The 20,365-nt window shown below is 46.5% G+C and overlaps 1 protein-coding gene and 1 pseudogene across 1 annotated transcript; one reads left to right on the top strand and one right to left on the bottom strand.

The window, feature by feature from the left end:
* The first annotated feature begins 683 nt into the window (after positions 1 to 683).
* LOC105087032 (ferritin light chain-like) lies at positions 684 to 1,350 on the top strand (annotated as a pseudogene).
* An 11,766-nt stretch (positions 1,351 to 13,116) lies between these two features.
* PIM1 (Pim-1 proto-oncogene, serine/threonine kinase) lies at positions 13,117 to 18,420 on the bottom strand. Its single transcript, XM_010977639.3, has 6 exons — positions 17,927 to 18,420; positions 17,713 to 17,819; positions 17,552 to 17,602; positions 17,092 to 17,458; positions 15,363 to 15,539; positions 13,117 to 14,606 (listed from the first exon to the last, which is right to left on the bottom strand). Exons 1-6 carry the CDS (start codon positions 18,006 to 18,008, stop codon positions 14,449 to 14,451), a joined length of 942 nt encoding a protein of 313 aa, XP_010975941.3. The 5' UTR covers positions 18,009 to 18,420; the 3' UTR covers positions 13,117 to 14,448.
* Positions 18,421 to 20,365: the final 1,945 nt, after the last annotated feature.

Here is a 20,365-nt window from a genome sequence, read left to right as displayed (position 1 = left end):
CAGCTATTTTAAAAAAGAATTCTTGTCATTTGCAACAACATGGATGGACCTAGAGGATATTATGCTAAGTGAAATAAGTCAGACAGAGTAAAACAAATACCACATGATCTCATGTATACTTAGAATCTGAAAAACAAAACAAACAAGCAAAGACAGACTCACAGATACAAAGAACAAACCAGTGGTTACCAGAAAGGATGAAGGTGGGGGTGAAATAGGTGAAGGGAATTAAGAGATATAAATCTCCAGTTATATAATAAATAAGTCACAGGGATATTATATACAACACAGAAAATGTGGTTAATAACATTGTAATAACTTTATATGGGGACAAATGGTTGCTAGACTAATTGTGGTTATCATTTCATAATGTATGCAAATGTCAAATCGTTATGTAATACACCTGAAACTAACATAATATTGTATGTCAAACTAACAAATAATGTATTTTGATTTTTAAAAAATAAAGACAAAGAGGTAGACTGCTTGGGGTCTTGAAGATTTGTCTGTCTCTTGCTTCAACAGTGGCCAAAACAGACCCAGGGGGTTCTCTTGTTCCAGCCTCCCATGGCCCTTAAACCTTTTTTCCAGTCGTGACCTTCGGAACCAGCGCCTCTGCTACCCTTGGCCTCCTGACCAGCCAACACCATTTTTTGAACTTAGCTCCTTATTACCGATCAACCATGAGCTCCCCCATTGGTCAGAATTACTACACCGAGGTGGAGGCCGAGGTCAACCTCCTGGTCAACATGCGTCTGCAGGCTTCCAACACCTACCTCTCTCTGGGCTTCTATTTCCAGCATGAGGTCAGTGTGGCTCTGGAGGGCGGGGGCTACTTTTTCTCGGAATTGGTGGAGGAGAAGTGCGAGGGCACCCAGCGTCTCATGAAAATGCAAAACCAGCGCAGCGGCCTTGCCGTCTTTCAGAACATGCAGAAGCTGTCTCAAGATGAGTGGGGTAAAACCCAGGATGCCACAGAAGCCGCCGGGCTCCTGGAGAAGAACCTGAACCAGGCCCTTTTGGATCTGCCTGCCCTGGGTTCTGCACGGGCAGACCCTCAGCTCCGTGACTTCCGGGAGAGCCACTTCCTGGATGAGGAGGTGAAACTCATCAAGAAGATGGGCGACCACCTGACCAGACCTCCGCAGGCTGGCTGGTCCCCAGGCTGGGCTGGGCCAGTATCTCTTCCAAAGGCTCACCCTCAAGCACGACTAGAGCCTCTGCAACCCAGCGGCCTTTGAGGAGCCCCTCTGGTGTCAGTGCTTCTGCCTGAAGCCTCTCTCTGCAGCCACTAGGCAGCTTTTTAACCACACTGGAGCCCTCTCTGAAGCCTTGGACCAAATGGAAACAATAAAGCTTTTTGCAGCAAACAAACAAACAAACAAACAAACAAAACACACCAAAAAAACAAAACGTTATTAGAACTGGTTTCTCCTACCTCCTACCAATCCTGGTGCAGCTAAGTAATGCAGCTCACTAATGTGGCTTTCCACAAGCAGAGTGAGAAAATGAAAAATCCGTAGTTAACGTCTTTTTTTTGTTAATTGAAGTATAGTTGATTTACAATGCTGTGTCGGTTTCTGGTGTGCAAGCATAGTGAATATAGTTTCATGTTCTTATAGTAGAACCTTGTTTCACAGTCTACTTTTTATAAGTGAATATCTGTTTCTGGTTTTTAAGTGTAATTTTACCAATATTATAATAAAATCAACCCCCCCCCCAAATAAAAGAACATGAATTGTGATACAGGATAACAAGGAGTTCAGAGACAGCACCAAAGGGCAGGTCAGCTCTGCAGGTGACTCACAGATAAGAAAAGGCTTCTTAGAGGAGGGGACACACAAGTTGGGCTTTGAACAGTGAAGATGGTTTGCCATGCCAACAGTCTTGGGGGAGAGGGGAGGCAAAGGTGGAGGAAGGATAGAAGACATCCCAGAAGGAGGGAACAGCAAGTGCAAAGACAAGGAAGTGGGGACGCGCTGGTGTGTCTGAGGAGGTGGGAACTGGGGGTTGGGTTGCTGCAGTGCTAGTGGGCAGCAGCCAGAAAGAGGGCTGCAGAGTGAGTGGCATGTCTTGAAGAGGCCACCATACTGTGCCAAGGAGTTTGCGCTTTGGGGAAGTGTTTTTCAAAATGAAGGTTGTAACCCATTCGAATATGATGAAGTCAATTTAGTAGTTCAAGACCAGTATTTTAAAAAATAAAAAGGAAAGTAAATGGGATAGACTAGATTAGAAGTCTTCATATTAAGGGTAAGCACCATTTTGTGAAAATGTTGTTTGAGTTTTATATATTGTGGCAAATTCTACAAGTTTTCCATCATTCCAGTCTCCTCTTCTTCATTTTAATAATTGGATCCCCACGTGTTGGAACATGGCTGCCCAGCTAGAGACTATATTTTTCAGCCTCTTTTGCATTCAGATGTGGCCATGTGCCTAAGTTCTGGCCAATTCTGTGTGAACAGTAGTGGTGTGTGCCACTTCTGGGTCCTGTTCCTAAAAGAATGGCATGCGCTCCTTTATGTCTTTCCCTTTTCCCACTGGCTGGAATACAGACATGATGGTAGGAATGAGAGCAGTCACATTGGGCCCAGAGTTTGAGAGGGTTAAAGCCTTGAAAAGTATACCCCTAGACTATAAAAAAGAAGTCAAGGGGAGCACCATTCTACTTGTTACATGAGATGCTGCCCAATTCATAAATTATTGAATAACGCTAAATAGACTTTCAAAAATAAAAGAGAGAGAAAGAGAGAAAGAAAAGTCAAGTTATGCAAAAAATAAATTTCTAATTTAGTTAAGGCACACTTACATTTCTGTTACATTATTTCAGACAAATCCCCAATATACAGACATGTGTATGTATGTATGTATGTGTTCACACACACACACACACACATGCCCCAGGCCAAATATAAATTATTTAAGGATTATGGTTTAAAAAAAAATAGAGAAACTGCCTGCCCTTAAAATGTTTTAAGCAAGTGAGCAATGTGATCAGATTCGTGTTCTGAATTAGGTCCATAGAGGTTAGGTAACTGATTTAACAGCATTTAAGCTAAGTAGCAAAAGCTGGTCCTTGAACCCTGACCCTTGAATCCAAGACTTGGCCCCTTCAGTGTCACCAGTTGACAAAGATGTGTTTATCTTCCTGTCTTTCAATCCTTGAACACTTTTCTCCATCACATTGTTCTCCTAATTTTCTAGTTACTTCAGTTCAATTCAGCAAATATTTATTGTAAACCTAGTACCTAGTATGTTGTAAAAACTTAAGAACCACCTTCAAAAAAAGATCCTTAACTGGAATTGTAAATAGATACAGAAGTAGATCTGCATTTAGGCATGAATCAGTGTATAAACATACCTTTCCTAGCTCTGAGCCCTGAGGTGGCGGAGAAGAAGTGATGCCCTAGGAGCAATTGAGCACTTCTGGAACCCAGATTTGGTTTTTAAATACCATTGTTCCATAAAAGGAACCAAAGTTCCTTGAAAAAGTGGTTGATTGTGGGCTGGGAGGGAAAAAAACACAAGGCTAGCCTGAAGCATACTGTGGTGGGCAGGAAGTAGGAGAGGGCTCAGAAAAGGATGGGAGCTCCTCAAAAGGACACAGGAACCACCCTGAAAGTGCCCCTTATGGCCAAGCTGGAAGAAAATAGTAACAACAGTACTGGCTTTTCCAACCCATAGAATAAAATAAATATCCATTAGTCCATACTGATACAAATAAAGAATTGCATGAACAAATGACTTCCTTAACTGAGTATCTAGATGACTAGAAATACAAAGGTGTCAGAACTGAGGAGCGGTTGAGTAGGCTTGAATAATTACAATTTGTGGTAACTCTAACTAAAACCCACTTGTAATTGGACCAAAGGTTAAAGACCTCGTTCTCGTCTTGTCTCTGCCACTCTACAGTCTTGTCACCCTCAACATCTATAAAATGAGGATAAGACCATCTACCTTGCTGACCTCGTGACTCTCCAAAGAAATAAAGTATATGAAAGAAAGGTTAAATGCAAAACAAAAACCAAAACAAAACCCTCCTTAATCACCAAGGATTTTGACCATCCATTTCATGATACAATTGCTCTCTATTATTCGTGGATTCTCTATCGGTGAATTTGCCTTCTCGCCAAAACTAATTTGTGACCCCCAAATCAATACTCACAGTGCTTTCACGGTCATTGTAGACATGTGCAAATCATCAAAAAAAAAAAAAATCTGGCACCCACCACGCATGACTTGTCCAGCATTGCCAGCTAAGGTGGGGCAACATGACACCACCTTCTTGTTTCAGCTCTCAGTGTAAACAAGCGTCTTTTTGTGGTATCGTTACTGCCGCGCGTTTTTGTGCTTTCTGTTGGTGACTTTGCTGTTTAAAACTGTCCCCAAGTATAATGCTGAAGCGCTGTCTAGTGTTCCTCAGTGCAAGAAGGCTGGAACATGCCTTACAGAGAAAATACGTGTTAGATACACTTCCCTCAGTCATGAGTCACAGGGCTGTTGGCCATGAGTTCAATGTGAATGAGTCAATAATATATATTAAATAAGATGAAGCACACATAAAATATTCATGACCAAAGACTCACAGGGACCTAACCTTGTATTTCCTCTAGGAACAGTGGTTCACTATCCACTAACTCAGTGTTTGCAGCAACGTTATGGAGCACAGCTACTGTGAATGACAAAAACTGACAGTATTTCGTAGCACTTTCTGTGTACCTGGCCCACCCTGTACTTTCTTTGACATAGTCTCAAATATTCCTTACAATATCCCAGGAAAAAAAGGCTTTTGTCTTAGGCACCTGTCAGTCATTTAAGGGTTGAACTTTGTTGGCTCCTCTGCCGTTTTCTCAGCCTGACAGATGTCTGATTAGCTGAGTACTTGTAGTCACATTTTTTTTTCAAGTAGTCCAATAATTTCTCTTGATTGCTGTATTCAGGCTTTACCAATTTCAGAGAGAAAATGTTTACTGAGGTGACAGTCACTTGAATTTTTTTTCCCCAAAAGTTTCCTGCAACATTTTAGGAGAAAAACTTCAAACCGAAAGAAAAGTTGAAGAAAAGTAAAATGAACACCCATAAACCCTTTGAAGACTTGTTACATGGTGATCAGATTCATGTAGAGTCACAGAGTGAAGCTAGGACCAAGGAAAGGAAAGCAGCTGAAGACAAACTCCAGCTTGAAACAAGGAAGAATTTTCTCTCTTGAAGGCAGATGGGCTCAGCTAAGGCACAGTGCCTATAGCCAGGGATGTGCTGGAGCTGATCCCTGTACTGGGTAGGAGGGAAGTCTAGACAACAGGTCAAGTTGTCTGTGAGTCCACAATCCACTGTTTTGTCTGAGTTCTAAACTGCCACAGGATTGTTTTTACAGTGGTTGTATAGGGTTTCAGCCACCTCATGCTAACTCAGCATTTCAGGGCAGATCTGAGAGCCCAGCCTCCATTTGTAAAGTGGTTTCTCTGGAAAGATGTGTTGAATTTCAAACATGTGGTACACAAACAAACTTTTGAAACATGACCTCATAGAAGCTGGAGAATTTTCTGTTCTTCTTTTGACTGGTCCTTAAACTCCTTGAAGCATCCCAGCTGCCCTCCTAGCGCTACTGTTCCAGGACTTGGGAACTCTGCATTTGCCTTATTAAATTATGATATTCTGAACTTCAGATTCCAACATGGATTTGACCAGACAGGAAGGAAGAAGACCTGAGATCTGGCCCCTTTTACTCAGATTCTCCCAGCTCAGCGCCATGATTTTGTCTCAAAAACGCACCAGGTGACAGATTGTAAACCTTGACCTTACATCTGTCCTTATATTCATTTTTTAGGGCCTCCCTGAAACTGAAGGCAGGGGCAGTGCGGTGTATATGGAAGACCCTCAACTTGGAGAGAGATAAACTTAGTCAAAATTCTTCTCTGCCCTCCATATCCATGAGTTCCACATCTAAGGATTCAAACCAATTGTAGATCGAAAATATTTCAGGAAAAAAACTTTCAGAAAGTTCCAAAAAGCAAAACTTGAATTTGCTGCACCGGCAACTGTTTCCATAGCATTTACATTGCATTTATCACTATTTACACAGCATTTGCATCATATTAGTTATTATAAGTAATCTAGAGATGATTTGAAATATACAGGAAGATGTGTGTAAGTTACATACAAATACTATGCTGTTTTCTATAAGGGACTGTGGATTTTGGTATCCGAGGGAGGTCCTGGAACCAATCCCCCATGGATGCCGAGGGTCAAACGTACTAGCCATGTGACCACGGTAAATTACTTTACTTCTGTCTTAGTTTTCTCATCTCTAAAAGGGAAATGATTATACATTCGTAAGTGTCTGTAAATGTCAACAAATGGTCATTCTCACAAATGACATGCTATATGACACCATTTAAATGAAATACTAGAACAGGCAAAACTAATCTATAGTGACAGAAAGGAGATCAGTGGTTGCCTGGGGCTGGTGGGGGTGGGATGGGTGATCGACTGCAAAGGGCCAAGGGAACTTTTGGGGTGGCGGAAATGTTCTATATCTCAATGGTGGTAGTGGTTACATGGGCATGTACATTTGTCGAAACACATCAAACCGTGAACTTAAAGTAGGTGCTAGCTAGTGTATGTAAATGACCCCTCGATAAAGTTGGTTTTAAAAATAATATTCATTCCCTTCTTCTTTCCATCAGTGAAAATGTGTTGGATTATGGCACACATTTTCCAGAGCCAAATATATATTTTATCTTTTATTTTAGACTATTCATATTATCATATAATTTCCACCATGGATCAATGTAAATAAATGAGACCTGGCTTGATATGAAATCTCACTTTTTAACTGACTCGTATTACAAAATTGGAAAGATGTGTCACGAGGGGTGTTGGGGGGACAGGTACTAGGACCAAGGTACAGTGAACGTATACTTAAAGACACCATGCATTCTTTAAAAATCACTAACTTACTGGGAATGTATTTTTCTGGTAAACTATTAAAAGCTTGCCATAAAATAAGACAATAGTGATGCGGGCTTGGATGAATGGAATTGCCTGAGCAAGCTCTTTACTTTTGCTTTCTCAATAACCCCCTTCCCCCACACCACCCTCTTCTCACAACAGCTCCTCCCACTCTCCAAGGGGGAAGGGTGCATACTAGACAACTTCTAAGGAATTTTCCTGCTCCCACAACACTTTTGTTTGCTTACATTTCACTGGGGCATAACTTTGTCCTGTGTCCACACCTAGCTGCAAGGGAATCTGAGGAATTTAGCCTTTATTCTTAAGGAAAGCCATGTGACTAGCTAAAACTCAGAGCTTCCATTACCAAGGGGAAAAAAATAAATAATAGAAGTTGACACAGGCAATGACTCATCTCTGCCCAAAGCCATATCTAGTAACAGAATATTTCATATACAACGGTGGAAAATTAGGAATTACCAAAATTAATCATGTACGATGGCCGTATCAAAATGACTATGTTTACCCATAGTTCTTGAAATGAAAACATTTCAATAGCACATTGTTAAATGGGAGGAAAATAGGTTACCAAAAATATGAGCTCTGTTCTGCAAAATTATATGTAGATAATATGTACGTATATGTAACTATATAAATAAAAACAAATATATATGTGTGTATATGTATATGGATGTGCTAAAAGTATTTCTCTCTGGGGTGGTAGGGTTACATCATATAACTTTAATTCACCTTATACCATTACTTTCACTAAAAAGCACGTATCATAAAAAATATGTGGGCACCTGTGTCTCTCAGGAACTTCATGAGCGGAGCCGAGAGGCGATCAGTGGCAGGGTGGAATTCAGGGGTGGGAAGGTCCCAATCATTTTCCTGCAGGCACACAAGTGCTATTCAGTTCCTGGGTTCCTGGGAGCTCCCAGGCAGTGGTATCCAAAAGGCTACTGATCTCCAGGCTCAAACTCAGGAGAGAGGTCTGGGCTGGGTTTTAGGAATTACTAGGGAGAAGATGGTCCCTGAAGCCAGGAGAGGCAGCACAAGCTGTGGTGATCATGCTGCGGGTCCTCCCTTGGCCTCCAGAGACACTCTTTACCCTTCTCCCCAGCTGGCTCTGTGCCAGAAAGCCTGACCTATGTGCACTGCCTCACACCAAACTCCCTGCCTTCTGGCTTTCGGTTGGATTCAGTCAGTGGGAGGCCCTGGGAGGAGATCAGAGGGTGGGAAGAAAGAAAAGCAGGGGTATTTCTTTCTCTGGGTTCCTCCATGAGGGATTGGCCCAGGCAGACAGACTGCTTCTCCCAAAGAAGCTCAGGCAGGCTTCTCTGCCAGCCCCCCGGAGACAGGGAGTGCTCCCACTGCGGCTCACCCCAGGGCACAGCACTGCCCCGGGGAGTCTTCCCAGCACCTGCCCCACACCTTCGTCACTAGGTCTTTTCCACACTGTCCCGCATTACCCAATCTGAGTGTGCCATCTGTTTCCTGCCAGGATCCTGGCCAACTCAGAGGGCTTGGGGGTGAGGGAGGGAAAGAACACCTAAGGTTAAAGGTCAAGGAGAGGAGAGGAAACAGGTTCAAGCGGCAGAGGAGTCGAAGGAAGTCCAGGGGTTATGAAACCAGGGGAGGGGCCAACAGTTTTATGAAGATTGCAAGGAGGTCAAATAAGGACGAGATCTCAAAGGTATATTGGGACGGGCCACCTGGAGGAGGAGCTGGGAAGAGGAAAAAAGAGAATTGGGTGTGTGGTTATGGGAGGAGGGATCTGAGTTGGAGATAGAAAAGATAAGAGATGATGAGAGGTGAAAGAAGGGAGTAGGGCAGAGGAGAGAACCAGGGCAAAGGTAGGGGAAGGAGTCAGCCAGGCCCTGGAGTGAAGAAATTTGACTCTTGGGTCCAGGTGGGGAAGCAGGTAGTAATTCTAAGAATGAGTGTGTCTGTACAGCAGCACAACACACACCTACACTTTTACAACACCCATTCCTACACACACATACACATCTATATACACCACCATGCTTCACCACACACATCAAAGATACACATATTTGCACATATGCACATGGCATCACCATATCTTCATCCCTGTACCACACCACGTACATAGCAGTCACGACAGTAACTACCAGACCCGTAGACCTCACTGGAGCCCACGCGACACTGGATTTTCACTTTGCTGTGACACTATTCACTAGCATCAAGTTGAACCCTGAGAAAAGCCTGGTTCTGTCTACCCACATGTGAAAAAGGAGTGCTCAGTGTTTACAGCCTGGTGCCTGGTGCACAGTAGGTCCTCTGTAGATAAATCTGTAATGGCTCCACTGTCACTGGCCCTCACCCTGGGGTACTGGGCAAGGGCTACACCTTGCTGTATGTGCTGACCTCCTAAGCAGTTTAACCTAGGGAGCCCCTAAAAGACTGACTTCCACTGGCCACAACCCAAATGCCTGTCCATACAATGGAATATTCTAGACTGAAAATGAACCACATGCTAAAACATGCATGAGTCTTTATACCATAATGTTGAGTAAAAAGAGCAAGTTCCAGATCACTACATACATGCCTGATAATCTTTATAATTTATAAAGCTCAAGAACAACTGAAACTAAACACCACATAATTTAGGGACACATGCCTAGAAAATAGAACCTTTTTTAAAGAAACATAAGCAAATGCTATACACAAAGTTCAAGACAGCAGGTTACATCTGGGAAAGGCAAGGAATGGACTAAGAAAGGATCATATAGATAGGTGGATGCCATTGTTAATATCCATTCCTTGAACTGGGTGATGGGTTTACCACCCAGTATAATATAATGATAACAGCAGGTCTTGCTTGGACCAAGGATGAAAACCAAGGACTATGATTACTCCAATTCTGTACATCGGATATCCTGTTACGATAAATAAAAATAAAGACTGTCCTCTCAGCTTGACCCTAGTTCTGCTTATTTTTGCACTTCCTCCCACAGCGATGCTGAGGGGTCACTGCAACCTTGCTCTTGGCAATCGAGGTTACTAGCGCAAGGCTGGGCAGGAAATGAACTGGGGGATGAGGCCATATCTGCTTTAACACTGTTCTCGATGGGTCCTTTGTGGTAAGGGTTTCCAAGAACCAGCAGAGCAGTTGAGGGAGCTGAGTAACATTTACAAGAAATGAGTCCCTGCCCCACCCCTAACTGTCCCACCCCATCCTCTCTCTCCTCCCTTTACTGCCTCCAACGCTGCCTAAGTGCAGGGTAGCTCACCAGAGCCAATAGCAAGTATTTCAGCGGAACAGAACTGCTTACCCGACTCTCTGGAGTCAGGGGAAGAACTGCCCTGACCTCCATGCAGATCCTGGGCCCTGAAGGAACCTGGAGATGACTGACTAGTCCACCCAAACATTAAGAAGCAGCACAGCAGAGTGGTAATGAGTGTGGACTGCCTGGGCCCATATTTTAACCTGGCCACTTGGTAGGTATGTGGCCCTTGACATGGTAGTTTCCGCTCTACACCTTGGTTCTCCCCATTTGCAAAATGGGGATAAATAATAACATCTCTCTGGTGGAGAGATGTTACAAGATTAAGTTAAGACACACTGCTGGGCACATACTAGTTACTGAATGAGTATTAGCTATTATTGCTAAGTGTTAATGAAAGATGCAGATGAATCAATGAGACCATGGACTAGTGCAGGAGTTTGCAAACCTTTTTCTGGAACGGGCCAGATAGTAAATATTTTTGGCTTTGTCAGCCATTAAGGTCTTTGTTGCAACAACTCAACTCTGCGTTGCAGCATGAAAGCAGTCATAGACAAGTCATCAATGATGCGCTTCATTTAATACTGATAATTGAATTTCATATAATCTTAACCTGTCACAAAATATTATTCTTCATTTGATCTTTTTTTTTTTTTTTTTTTTTTGGTCTCTTTTCAACCATTTAAAAATGCAAAGCCCGGTCTTAGCTTGCAGGCTGTACAAAACCAGGAGGTACACCTGATGCAGTCAGCAGGCTGTAGTTTGCCAACCCCTGGTCTAAGCGAGGGGAAAACATTAGCCCCTCTGGATTTCTTTGCTTGATCTGTATGTTCACCTTACAGGTGAACAAATTGAGGCTCATCTTTCAAAGGCCAGTTGAACTGCTGCCTCTTCTTTGAAGCCTTCCCAGATTACTTCAGCCAAGGGCAGTAACAACTCCGTCTGCTGCCTCCTTTGTGATAAACACATATTTGTTCATTATTTTTAAAATTTTTATCATGAAATATTTAAGACAAACCAAAAGCTATAAAGAGTAATACCAATACCTTTGTCTTTACCAACCAGCTTGTGAAATAAAGTTGAAGGCCCCTGTGCTGATACCCCGCCCCAAATCACAACCTCCTTTCCTCTTCCCCAGAGGTAATAACCACCGTCCTAACTCTGGGAATTTATTGCCAGGTACTTCTTAGTACTTTTACTACATGTAGAAGCATCCCTAAGCAGGACGTAATATTTGTTTGCATGTATGTACACCCATTATTTAAGTGGAGTTTCTTGATAATCTAATTAAGGATGATCTCTTTTTAGAGATTAGTCTCAGACGGTGTAGTAAGGCCCAAGACATCCAGGTAAGTAATGGTGGTAGGATCAAAGTCCAAGGCTGATTCCCAAATCATGCTCCTAACTATTGCTCCCCTCCTGTGGCCATACAGTCATATTCGTTACCTGACCCCCTTTCCACACTAGATTTTAAATTGCCCATGAGAAGAGTGTATGATCTTTCACCCTTCCTATACAACCTTAAAATATTGCACCTAATATCTTGCACTGCTCCCCAAGGAGACACTATCTTCTGTCACCCCGGCAGTCTAATAGAGGATAGTGCCAGAAACTCACTTCAAGAGCAAGAAGGATGGGACTTTGGGAGATTTCGTTAGAAGTTTGGAGCAACTTTTAAGTCAAGTGTTAACTTTACTAGAAAGGATGAGGCATGCAACTCTCATACTCCAAGACATATGAGTTTCTGTGTGTGTCTGGCTGGGGAAGAGCAAGGGGGATAGAGAAAAGGGGAACTGAGAAAATTAGCCCCCAGAACCAAGAAATCCTTCCTTCCTCTCTGGCAGCCACATGGGGGCCAAGCGAGGGTTTGGGATCTAGTCCAAGCTTAAGGGTAGATGATGAGGAGTGAGAGGTATTGTGGCCTGGACCCTCGAAACCACCTGACAAGACAGAATCTGGGCCAGTGTCCAGACGGTGTGCGCATGAACCGAGGGGCAGGAGCAAGGTGACCCACGGGGAAGGAAGAATGTTTTAGACTGCTGCTGCTTCTTCTAAAGGAACAAGAAACCGGTATTTACAAATCCTTGATACTCTGCTCCAGTGTGCTTTTGGTTTATCAGGATGTAGTCAGGCCACATGCACTAAGTAGATTCATGGGTTCTACCATCCAGTTTAAACTAACTCAAAATGAACAAGGAGCTTATTAAACAGATTGGTGCAAAGAACCCATGACTAAAAATACTAATTATCCCAGCACAAGCAGGTAAGAAAATGGCAGAGCTAATATTTCACCTCCTTTCATAAGCCTCTTGTCAACCACATTGTAGAGGGAAACTCTGCTCACGTAAAAAGGTACATTTTCCACACACTGACTGTTGTCAATGACTAAACCTCACGCTGAAGGTGAGGGGAACTTGAATCAGGAACTGAGAGTAACGCAAGTGTAGTTTCCCAGTAACCTTAACACGCATCAAGGGTACGTGCTCAAAATGTTTTACCGGTGGGAGAGACTTGGAAAAAGCTTCACCTGGTGGCCAGCCTTGTCCAGTGGAACTTTCTGCAATGATCGAAATGTTCTACAGTTCCACTGCCACTAGTCACAATGGCTATTTCATAAAATCTACCTAGTGCTGGGAGATAGCCACATAAGCCGTATCAGTGCAGCTCTAGAACTTGCCTTGGAAACAGGCTGGGATTTCATTGGGCCGCTCCAGCCAAATCTTGTCTACATAAAATTGGCTCCTCTACTTTTTGGGCATATATTCAGAAAGTTGGCTATCTCAGAAATCCTACTGAAGGAAACCAGGTTTAGGCCAAAAGGTCTTTTTCCTCCCAGGATGTATTTGGCACTTACCAAGTATTCAGTCAATGCACATTGGCATGTCTCTGCATGGACAACACTTGAGCCACAAACTAAGACAAAAGGTTTTTATTCAAAAAACGCCAAGTATAAAAAAAAAAATATCTCTTTTATTCCCCTGTACAGTATTTCACTCAGATAAAACCAGCAGGCTACATGCTGCTCAAAACACAGCCCCAGAGAGGATCCGGAAGGCACACCATCCAGAACTGCTTTTCATATATCTATCCTATATACACAAGCCAGCAACGCCCCTCCCCCATCACCCATGGAACCCATACCCACTTGGGTAATCAGCAGGGGCGAGGGGGCCCACAGCAGTCAGGGAGCTGCAGCAGCTGTCCTGCCTGAGTCCCATCACCCTACAAACGAGCAGGCGTTGCAGCCCTCCCCAAAGGTCCCCAAGTCAGAGGAGGAAAGGAGAAAAGAAAACTATGGCAGCAGCCGTGGAAGCTTCGAGCAGGAAGGGAACCAAATAAATAAATAAATAAATACATAAGGTTGACCTCCAGGTTAGAATGCACATCTTTCCCCCAAAAAAGAGAAAAAAAACAGGTAAAATAACTTAAAGGCAAAATTAAAAAAGAATTAGATCAACTACAATCCTTTTGTACACTATCATGCCAACTGTACACACATTTACAGTTTTTCTGTTGGTTTGCATTGTTTGTGCATTTCTGTGTGTGTGTGTGAGGTCTTGGCTTAGAAACAGTAAAAACCAAAAAGGAAGACCAGTTCACTTGGGAGTTTTACTAAAGGAAGTGGAAAAAGGGCAGGTGGCTCAGCATTTGGCCCTGTAGCCTCTTCCATGGCACCTTTCATATGAAGGATTTGGGGGAGGATGGGGAAGAAAGGGGGAACCAAACCCAGGCAGATTTTTGGAGAAGCAGCAGGTAAAAGAGGCAAGTTCAAGTATTTCTCCCAGCACAGCCGGAGTCCCCACAGAAGGCACTCAGAAGAGTAGGAAGAGGTGACAGGGACTTAATATGGTGCTAGTCCTATCCCACCCCAATCCATCTTCCCCCTGCCCAACCCATCGCGGCATTCAGCAGAACTCTTGATGAAGGGAACAGTTCCATGGCAGGATTCTGACCCACTCCCACCCCACCCCCCACCCCAGGGAATTACAGAGTCCAGCAATGCCAGACACCTACGAGGAGAGCATCTATGGGAGGAGTTGAGGCCTAGGATGCCTGGAGTAGAGTCTCTTCCTCCCACTGGGAGGCAGCCTCCAGGGGCCTGGGGTCTGGAATGAGTTGTAAATGTTGTTCCTGTATCAAGCACTGTCCTGCTTGGAGAGAACTGTCACTGGTATTTGGGAAGCTGGAAACAGACACTTCCCCTCCCTTAAGCATCTGATAGAGAGGGGAGAACCTGCTGGAAAAGCTATTTGCTGGGCCCTGGCGACAGGCTGTGGAGATGGATCTCAGCAGTTTCCTGGGGCAGGAGGACATCTTGCATCCATGGATGGTTCTGGATTTCTTCGAAGGATGGCCGATCTGAAGGTCTCAGGGCCAAGCACCATCTAATGAGATGCTGACACTCTGCAGAAAGCAAGATTGAGGTTATGAATGACTCAACTTGTTTTTGCAGTGCAAAGGTCTTCCCAACTTGCTTCCAGGAGCCCACAAGTCAGGGATTCAACAGAGACCCTGCCCTTTCTAAAACTCATTCTTCAGTGAGAAGGTAGTAACTACCATCTAGATCCTCCAGTCTGCTTTCAGCTAAAAAACAGCTCCCTTCTTAAACCTGTGGTTTTCAAATTTCAATAGCTGTGGCCTTTCCCACGACGCCCACTCACCAGAAATAGGAAGGATGATGACAAGAGATTTTGATGAGACATCACTAAGCTCGATGAGATGACTCAATTCACCTACCTACCGACTTACAAATATGAACACCACCCATAATGAAGTCACTGGAATTGCAGTATTTAGACAACTTGCCTTAAGGAAAAAGGCTCAAAGAGCCCTCAACTTTTCATTCCGTGGCAAAACAGCAGGAGTTGAGGGATCAGGATTCTTTGGCGTTAAAAAAACAAACTTTCAGTGAAACTAAATGGTCTTAATATTCGCACATGTGTCCATTCTCTGAGCCCCCGCCAAGGCACCCTCAAATGCAAACCATTTGATTCCTGAGGGCCAGCTCTCAAGTGTGAATCATCGGCCTAGAATTCGGCTAAGCCAAGGGTCATGATATCTGCTAGACAGTGAAGCTCTCTGGAATCCAAAGACTGTCCTTGAGGACTAATAGCCCTGTGATTCCTGCTTCTACTCAGTAAGGGGCTTCCCAGGAGTTACCTGAAGAGACCCTCTGCCTGAAGAAAACTTGGCCCCTGATGATCTCCTCATCGTGCTCAAAAGGAATATCTCCACAGACCATATCGTACAGCAGGATCCCCAGAGACCAGACAGCTGCCGACCTGCCATGGTAGCGATGGTAGCGGATCCACTCTGGAGGACTATACACTCGGGTTCCTGCAAGCAGGAGGGAACAGGAAGGAAAACACACTTTTGGCAAAAGTAAAACACAAAGCAACTGAGTGGTATGCTGAGTAACTCCTGAAAAAAAAACCAGCACCACCCTACACACCTCAGCAGCTGGGTAAAGTTAATTCCCCAACCTACCCCGGGGCTAAAAGGAGTGGCTGAGCAGCTTGTGGCAACACTCCCACCCAAAGCATTACCCCCACTTCCCTACCAGCCCAGACCATAAACTAACAATCTCAGAAACAAACAAGACTGGTCAAAGACCCAAAGCCTGAGGCCTGTACCTGGCAGAACCACCTGCAATGGGGTGAGGGGATGAAAGTCTGAACAATCAAGGGAGGTATTCCAGAAACTATCTTAAACTGCACTAAACATCATTCCCCAAGAGCCCAGGTGAGTCTCATCTCAGATACCATCCAGACAAAGACACTTGCACAATACTGTAAGTCAGGGTGCCCTTTGAAAGGCCTTCCTCCCTACCGTCTAAATGCAGGGGCAGACACCCACAGCCCTTCCTCCCAACACTGGAAAAGTAGACAGGGCTGCAGGGCTGGCTTCAGACCACGTGATTCCTGTTTACAAACTTTGAGTTGTAAAAAAAAAAGTGGGGGCCACCCCGCTGGTGCTCACCAGGGGGCAGCAAAGGCTCAAAGGAAAAAACATGGGAGGACCCCGCCAGCCATTAACTGTTAAATACAAAAAAAAAAAAAAAAAAAAAAGGCAGCCCAACCCAGCGTCCTTCAAGGGCAAATAAACACAAACCACAAGCCCCAGTCACAAGTTTTGAAAGGCTGTCGTTTGTTAGGTTAAGCCGCTCAGATGATGACCCACCCTCCAGTGCTTTGATCTCAAGCTCTCCATTCCATCTCTTCTGAAAGAACCCACTCCAAGCCCCTCCCTAGGATAGGTTTTCATCCTCTCTGCGGAGACACCCAACTAATTTTCAAACCAGCAAGAGATCTTATTTCACAACATTCATTCCGGACTCTCACCCCACAACACCCCCCCCCAAAAAAGTCAACAAAATGAATTATTTAGTGAAACTACTGTTTCTATTCCTTATCTGTCCCCCAGATCAAAGGGGAGAAAAAGCTACGGCTCTAAAAACTACCTTACTTAAAACTAACTCCCTTATAAAACAAAAAAATTACAAAACCGGCATCAATTTTCATCTCTCCCGCTCTCTCCTCTCCTTTTCCCCCTCCCACCTTTTACTGGCGGGGAAACTGGGTCAGACTTCAGAAATCTGGGCTACGGCCGGTTGCCCACAACCTCTTATTCATCGGGAAAGCTTGGAACCCACTGGATTCCACTTAAAAAATAAAATCATGCCAGAAACATTACAGGTTCAGTTGGCTTCAAATCCCCGGCTTTCCTACGCTGGGAAGCTCTCCTTCGCCCCACCCCTGCTAGTATCGAGCCAGGCGGCCCGATGACCTTTACAAAGGGCCGGAGAGGGAAGCCTGCTGAGGCCTTCCAGGCCAGGCCGAGTCACCTGGGCAGTTCCCTCCCGGGCAGCTCCCACACAGGCCTAACTCACCATCGAAGTCCGTGTACACTGTGTCCTTGAGCAGCGCCCCCGAGCCGAAGTCAATGAGCTTGAGCTCGCCGCGATTGAGGTCGATGAGGATGTTCTCGTCCTTGATGTCGCGGTGGAGCACCCCGCAGTTGTGGCAGTGCCGCACGGCCTCCAGCACCTGCCAGAAGAAGCTGCGGGCCAGCTCCTCCTGCAGGGCCCCCCTTTCCGTGATAAAGTCGAAGAGGTCTTGCACCGGCTCTGGTCTCTCCAGGATCAGGACGAAACTGTCGGGCCTCTCGAACCAGTCCAGGAGCCTAATGACGCCGGAGAAGCCCGAGCTCACCTTCTTCAGCAGAACCACTTCCATGGGCACTCGGGTGCCATTGGGCTGCAGAGGAGCGAGTGGGATGCGTTAGGGAGGGAGTCGGAGGGTGCTCCTCACCCCACCCATCCCGGGGGTCGCTCCCTCCAAGATACTCACCAGTTCTCCCCAGTCGGAAATCCGATCCTTCTCCACGTGCTTGATGGCCACCTGGAAACCCCCCAGAAAGTCTGTTATCTGTTAGGTCCCTTAGCCGGGGCCAAACACACCCGTGTGCCCCGCGCCTGGCGCGCCCTCCTCGCGGCGGGGCGCCCACTCACCGGCAAGTTGTCGGCGACACGGATGCCTGAGTAGACCGAGCCGAAACCGCCGCTGCCCAGTAGCGGGCCCACCTGGTACTGCGACTCAAGGGGTTCCTTCTCCTTACCTAGTAAAAGGGGAGTCACAGAGGACTCAGTGTCGGCCCACGAGCTCCCAGCTCCCACCCTGGGGGTCCAGCCGCCCCTCCATCCACAGGTCGAGGGGGGCGCTCACCGGGCGCCAGCTTGGTGGCGTGCAGGTCGTTGCAGGGCGCGGCGCGCAGGTGGGCTAGCGAGTTGATTTTGGACAAGAGCATCCCAACTTCCAGGGTGTCGGCGTAGGGACTGAGTCTGGAAGAGCTGCAATAGGACCTGGGGCTGAGGTTGCGCGGGTGGCTGTGCCTACGGCTGGGGCTGAGGCTGCGGGTGGCGTTGCGGCTGCGGCTGCGGCTGGCGCGGAAGGCCGAGGGCGAGTCGGAGGACGACTGGGGTCGCTGCCGGGGTTGGCGGCTGGTGGACACGCCGGCGGGGTCAGGCAGCGCCAAGGGCGGCGGGGTGGGCGTCTCGTGGGGCCCGTGGGGTTCGTACGGCAGCGCCGCGACACAGGGAGCTTGTAGCTGCTGCTGCTGCTGCCGGTACCGCCACCGCCGCCGCCGCTGCCGCCAAGTCTTCTCAGGCCTCCTCCGCCGCCGCGGCCGCTGCAGCAGACGCCCGGCTCGCCCAGCCGCCAGGAGTAAAGGGGCGGAGCGCGCCGGCGGGGGGGCTCGCGGGCGGGCGGGGATGGGGCGGGGCCTCTCCGGGAGGCCTAGGCGGGGAGCAGATCTGCCGGGTGGGCAGAGGGAGGAGAGGGGGTGGGGAAGCGGCGGGACAGGGCGACTCCCCTCGGCCCCCGCCCCGCGCGCCCCATCGCCTCGCCCCGGCCCCGCCCCCGCCGGCGCGTCTCCAGCCAACCAGAAGCCGAATGATCTGCATAACACGGTTCGCCCCACCCCCGCCCCGCCCCACTTTCGCGGTCAGAATGGTCTCTACGCCGCCACGACGTGGCGGGAAGGAAAAGGCGCCAAAATGGAGGGGGAGGGGCGCGGGGCGGGAGGGGGAGGCAGGAGCTGGGTGTCGAGCCGCGAGGGAGGAAGGATGGGGAGGGGCGTATCGATTCAAACCCAAACAATAACAAAGCCATCAAAGGCCGCCCGAGGCCGGCTCTGCGGCTCTCTGTTTCTCGGGGTTTTTGGGTCAAGGGCTCGAGCTGGAGCATAACAAGTTGCGCAGAGACGACGGGCGTGGTGTATCAGGCGGGGAGGCCGGGCCGCCGGCGCGACGGGGTGTGAGGGACTGGGGGAGTGGGGGTGATGCCGACGAGGGTGGTCTTTCTGTGTGACTCAGACGCGAGACCTCCAAGTCGGTTTGGGCGGGTTGACCACGCGCTGTGGGCTCGGGTTTGGTCCTCCGAGGTTTGTGTGTTGGGGGCGCGTGGGGGGCGAAGGGTATGCAAGATGTGAGTCACGGCGGCTTCACGGAAGGAGTGGAGGTGTCATAGGCCTGGAATAAAACGGGGAGAGCTCCCCTCACTCGAGGGGAGGGATCCAGATCACAGTTAACACATCCCCCAGATTCCCTAGCAGATTTTTATTTTTAAAATGCAGAAAGGTTCCAGTGAATCGGTCCTGATTCCTAAGAAGTGATGTGTGTCAGAGTGCCCGGTAAAGAGGAAATCACGAAACAAATGTTAGTATTGTGATGCCAGATGCTGTTGCAGCCCCTTCTGAGAGGGCGGGAGAGAGAGGAAAATTCCTCATCTATATCGAGGGTGGAAGGACGCGCTTGATTTAATCAGGGTTTTCACGTTGTATTCACCTTTTCATCAGCCTGTTATTACCGGTCTGGCAATACTAGCAATTATTGGCTGCCCCCAAGTCTTGACTCAGAGTATATCTCCCCTCTCCCTGCTGCCCCCTTGTAAATAACACGGAAAACTGACCAATTCGACTTCCATCCTTTGTCCTTTTAAACTTCACGTAGAGTTGATTAAGACGTGTGAAATGAGTAAATTAAAATTCTATGTAATCCATAAATTGAATTGTCAGGGCCCAAGTAACTGAAAGCTAACTACGTCTTTAATTTTTTTCAAGTTTCTGCCATTTAAAGGAAAAATAAGGAGGTCTGAGGATCTGTATAGCTGCTGTCATTAATGAATTTAAATGTTTCATTTAAAGGTTTCCACAGTGCTTGTTTTATAAAGATGCCCAAATATTTCATAACTTTTATGAATTTCTCTTATAAAATATTACATATTTTCCTTTTGTTTGTGTACTGTGGCCTAACTCATTCATTTTTGATGACTAGGAGAAAACCCAAGGGAACAAAAATGATTCCCTTTTTTACAGATAGGAAAATGAAACAAATAGGATGGCACAGGGTCATACAACAGCTAAGGGAGGAAGAGATGAGATGACCCAAATTCAGCTCCTGAGCATTCAAAGTATTCCTCTTACTAGGGTCTAAAACTGTCCTTGGTACTAAGATATCAGGTATAAGTGTATGTGCCCACTTCCATCCCCTCTGTGTTCCCTTTTCTTTCATAAGCCCTCTCGGACTATTGTCACTTGTTCCCACTCACCTGGCACTTTTCAGACTTTCTGCCTTTGTAGAGGCAGTCAACCTGTTCTGAGAATGC

The sequence above is a fragment of the Camelus dromedarius genome, chromosome 19 (genome assembly GCF_036321535.1).
Source record: "Camelus dromedarius isolate mCamDro1 chromosome 19, mCamDro1.pat, whole genome shotgun sequence".
Taxonomy (NCBI): domain Eukaryota; kingdom Metazoa; phylum Chordata; class Mammalia; order Artiodactyla; family Camelidae; genus Camelus; species Camelus dromedarius.
Note: the sequence above shows the minus strand (reverse complement) of the source record. Positions and strands in the feature narration are given on the sequence as shown.

Coding starts and splice junctions, on each gene's coding strand:
- PIM1 (XM_010977639.3), bottom strand. CDS start 18,008: ATGCTCTTGTCCAAAATCAACTCGCTAGCCCACCTGCGCGCCGCGCCC. Junction 17,820..17,926: donor CGCCACCAAGCTGGCGCCCG/GTGAGCGCCCCC, acceptor CCCTTTTACTAG/GTAAGGAGAAGGAACCCCTT. Junction 17,603..17,712: donor GTGTCGCCGACAACTTGCCG/GTGAGTGGGCGC, acceptor GGGGGTTTCCAG/GTGGCCATCAAGCACGTGGA.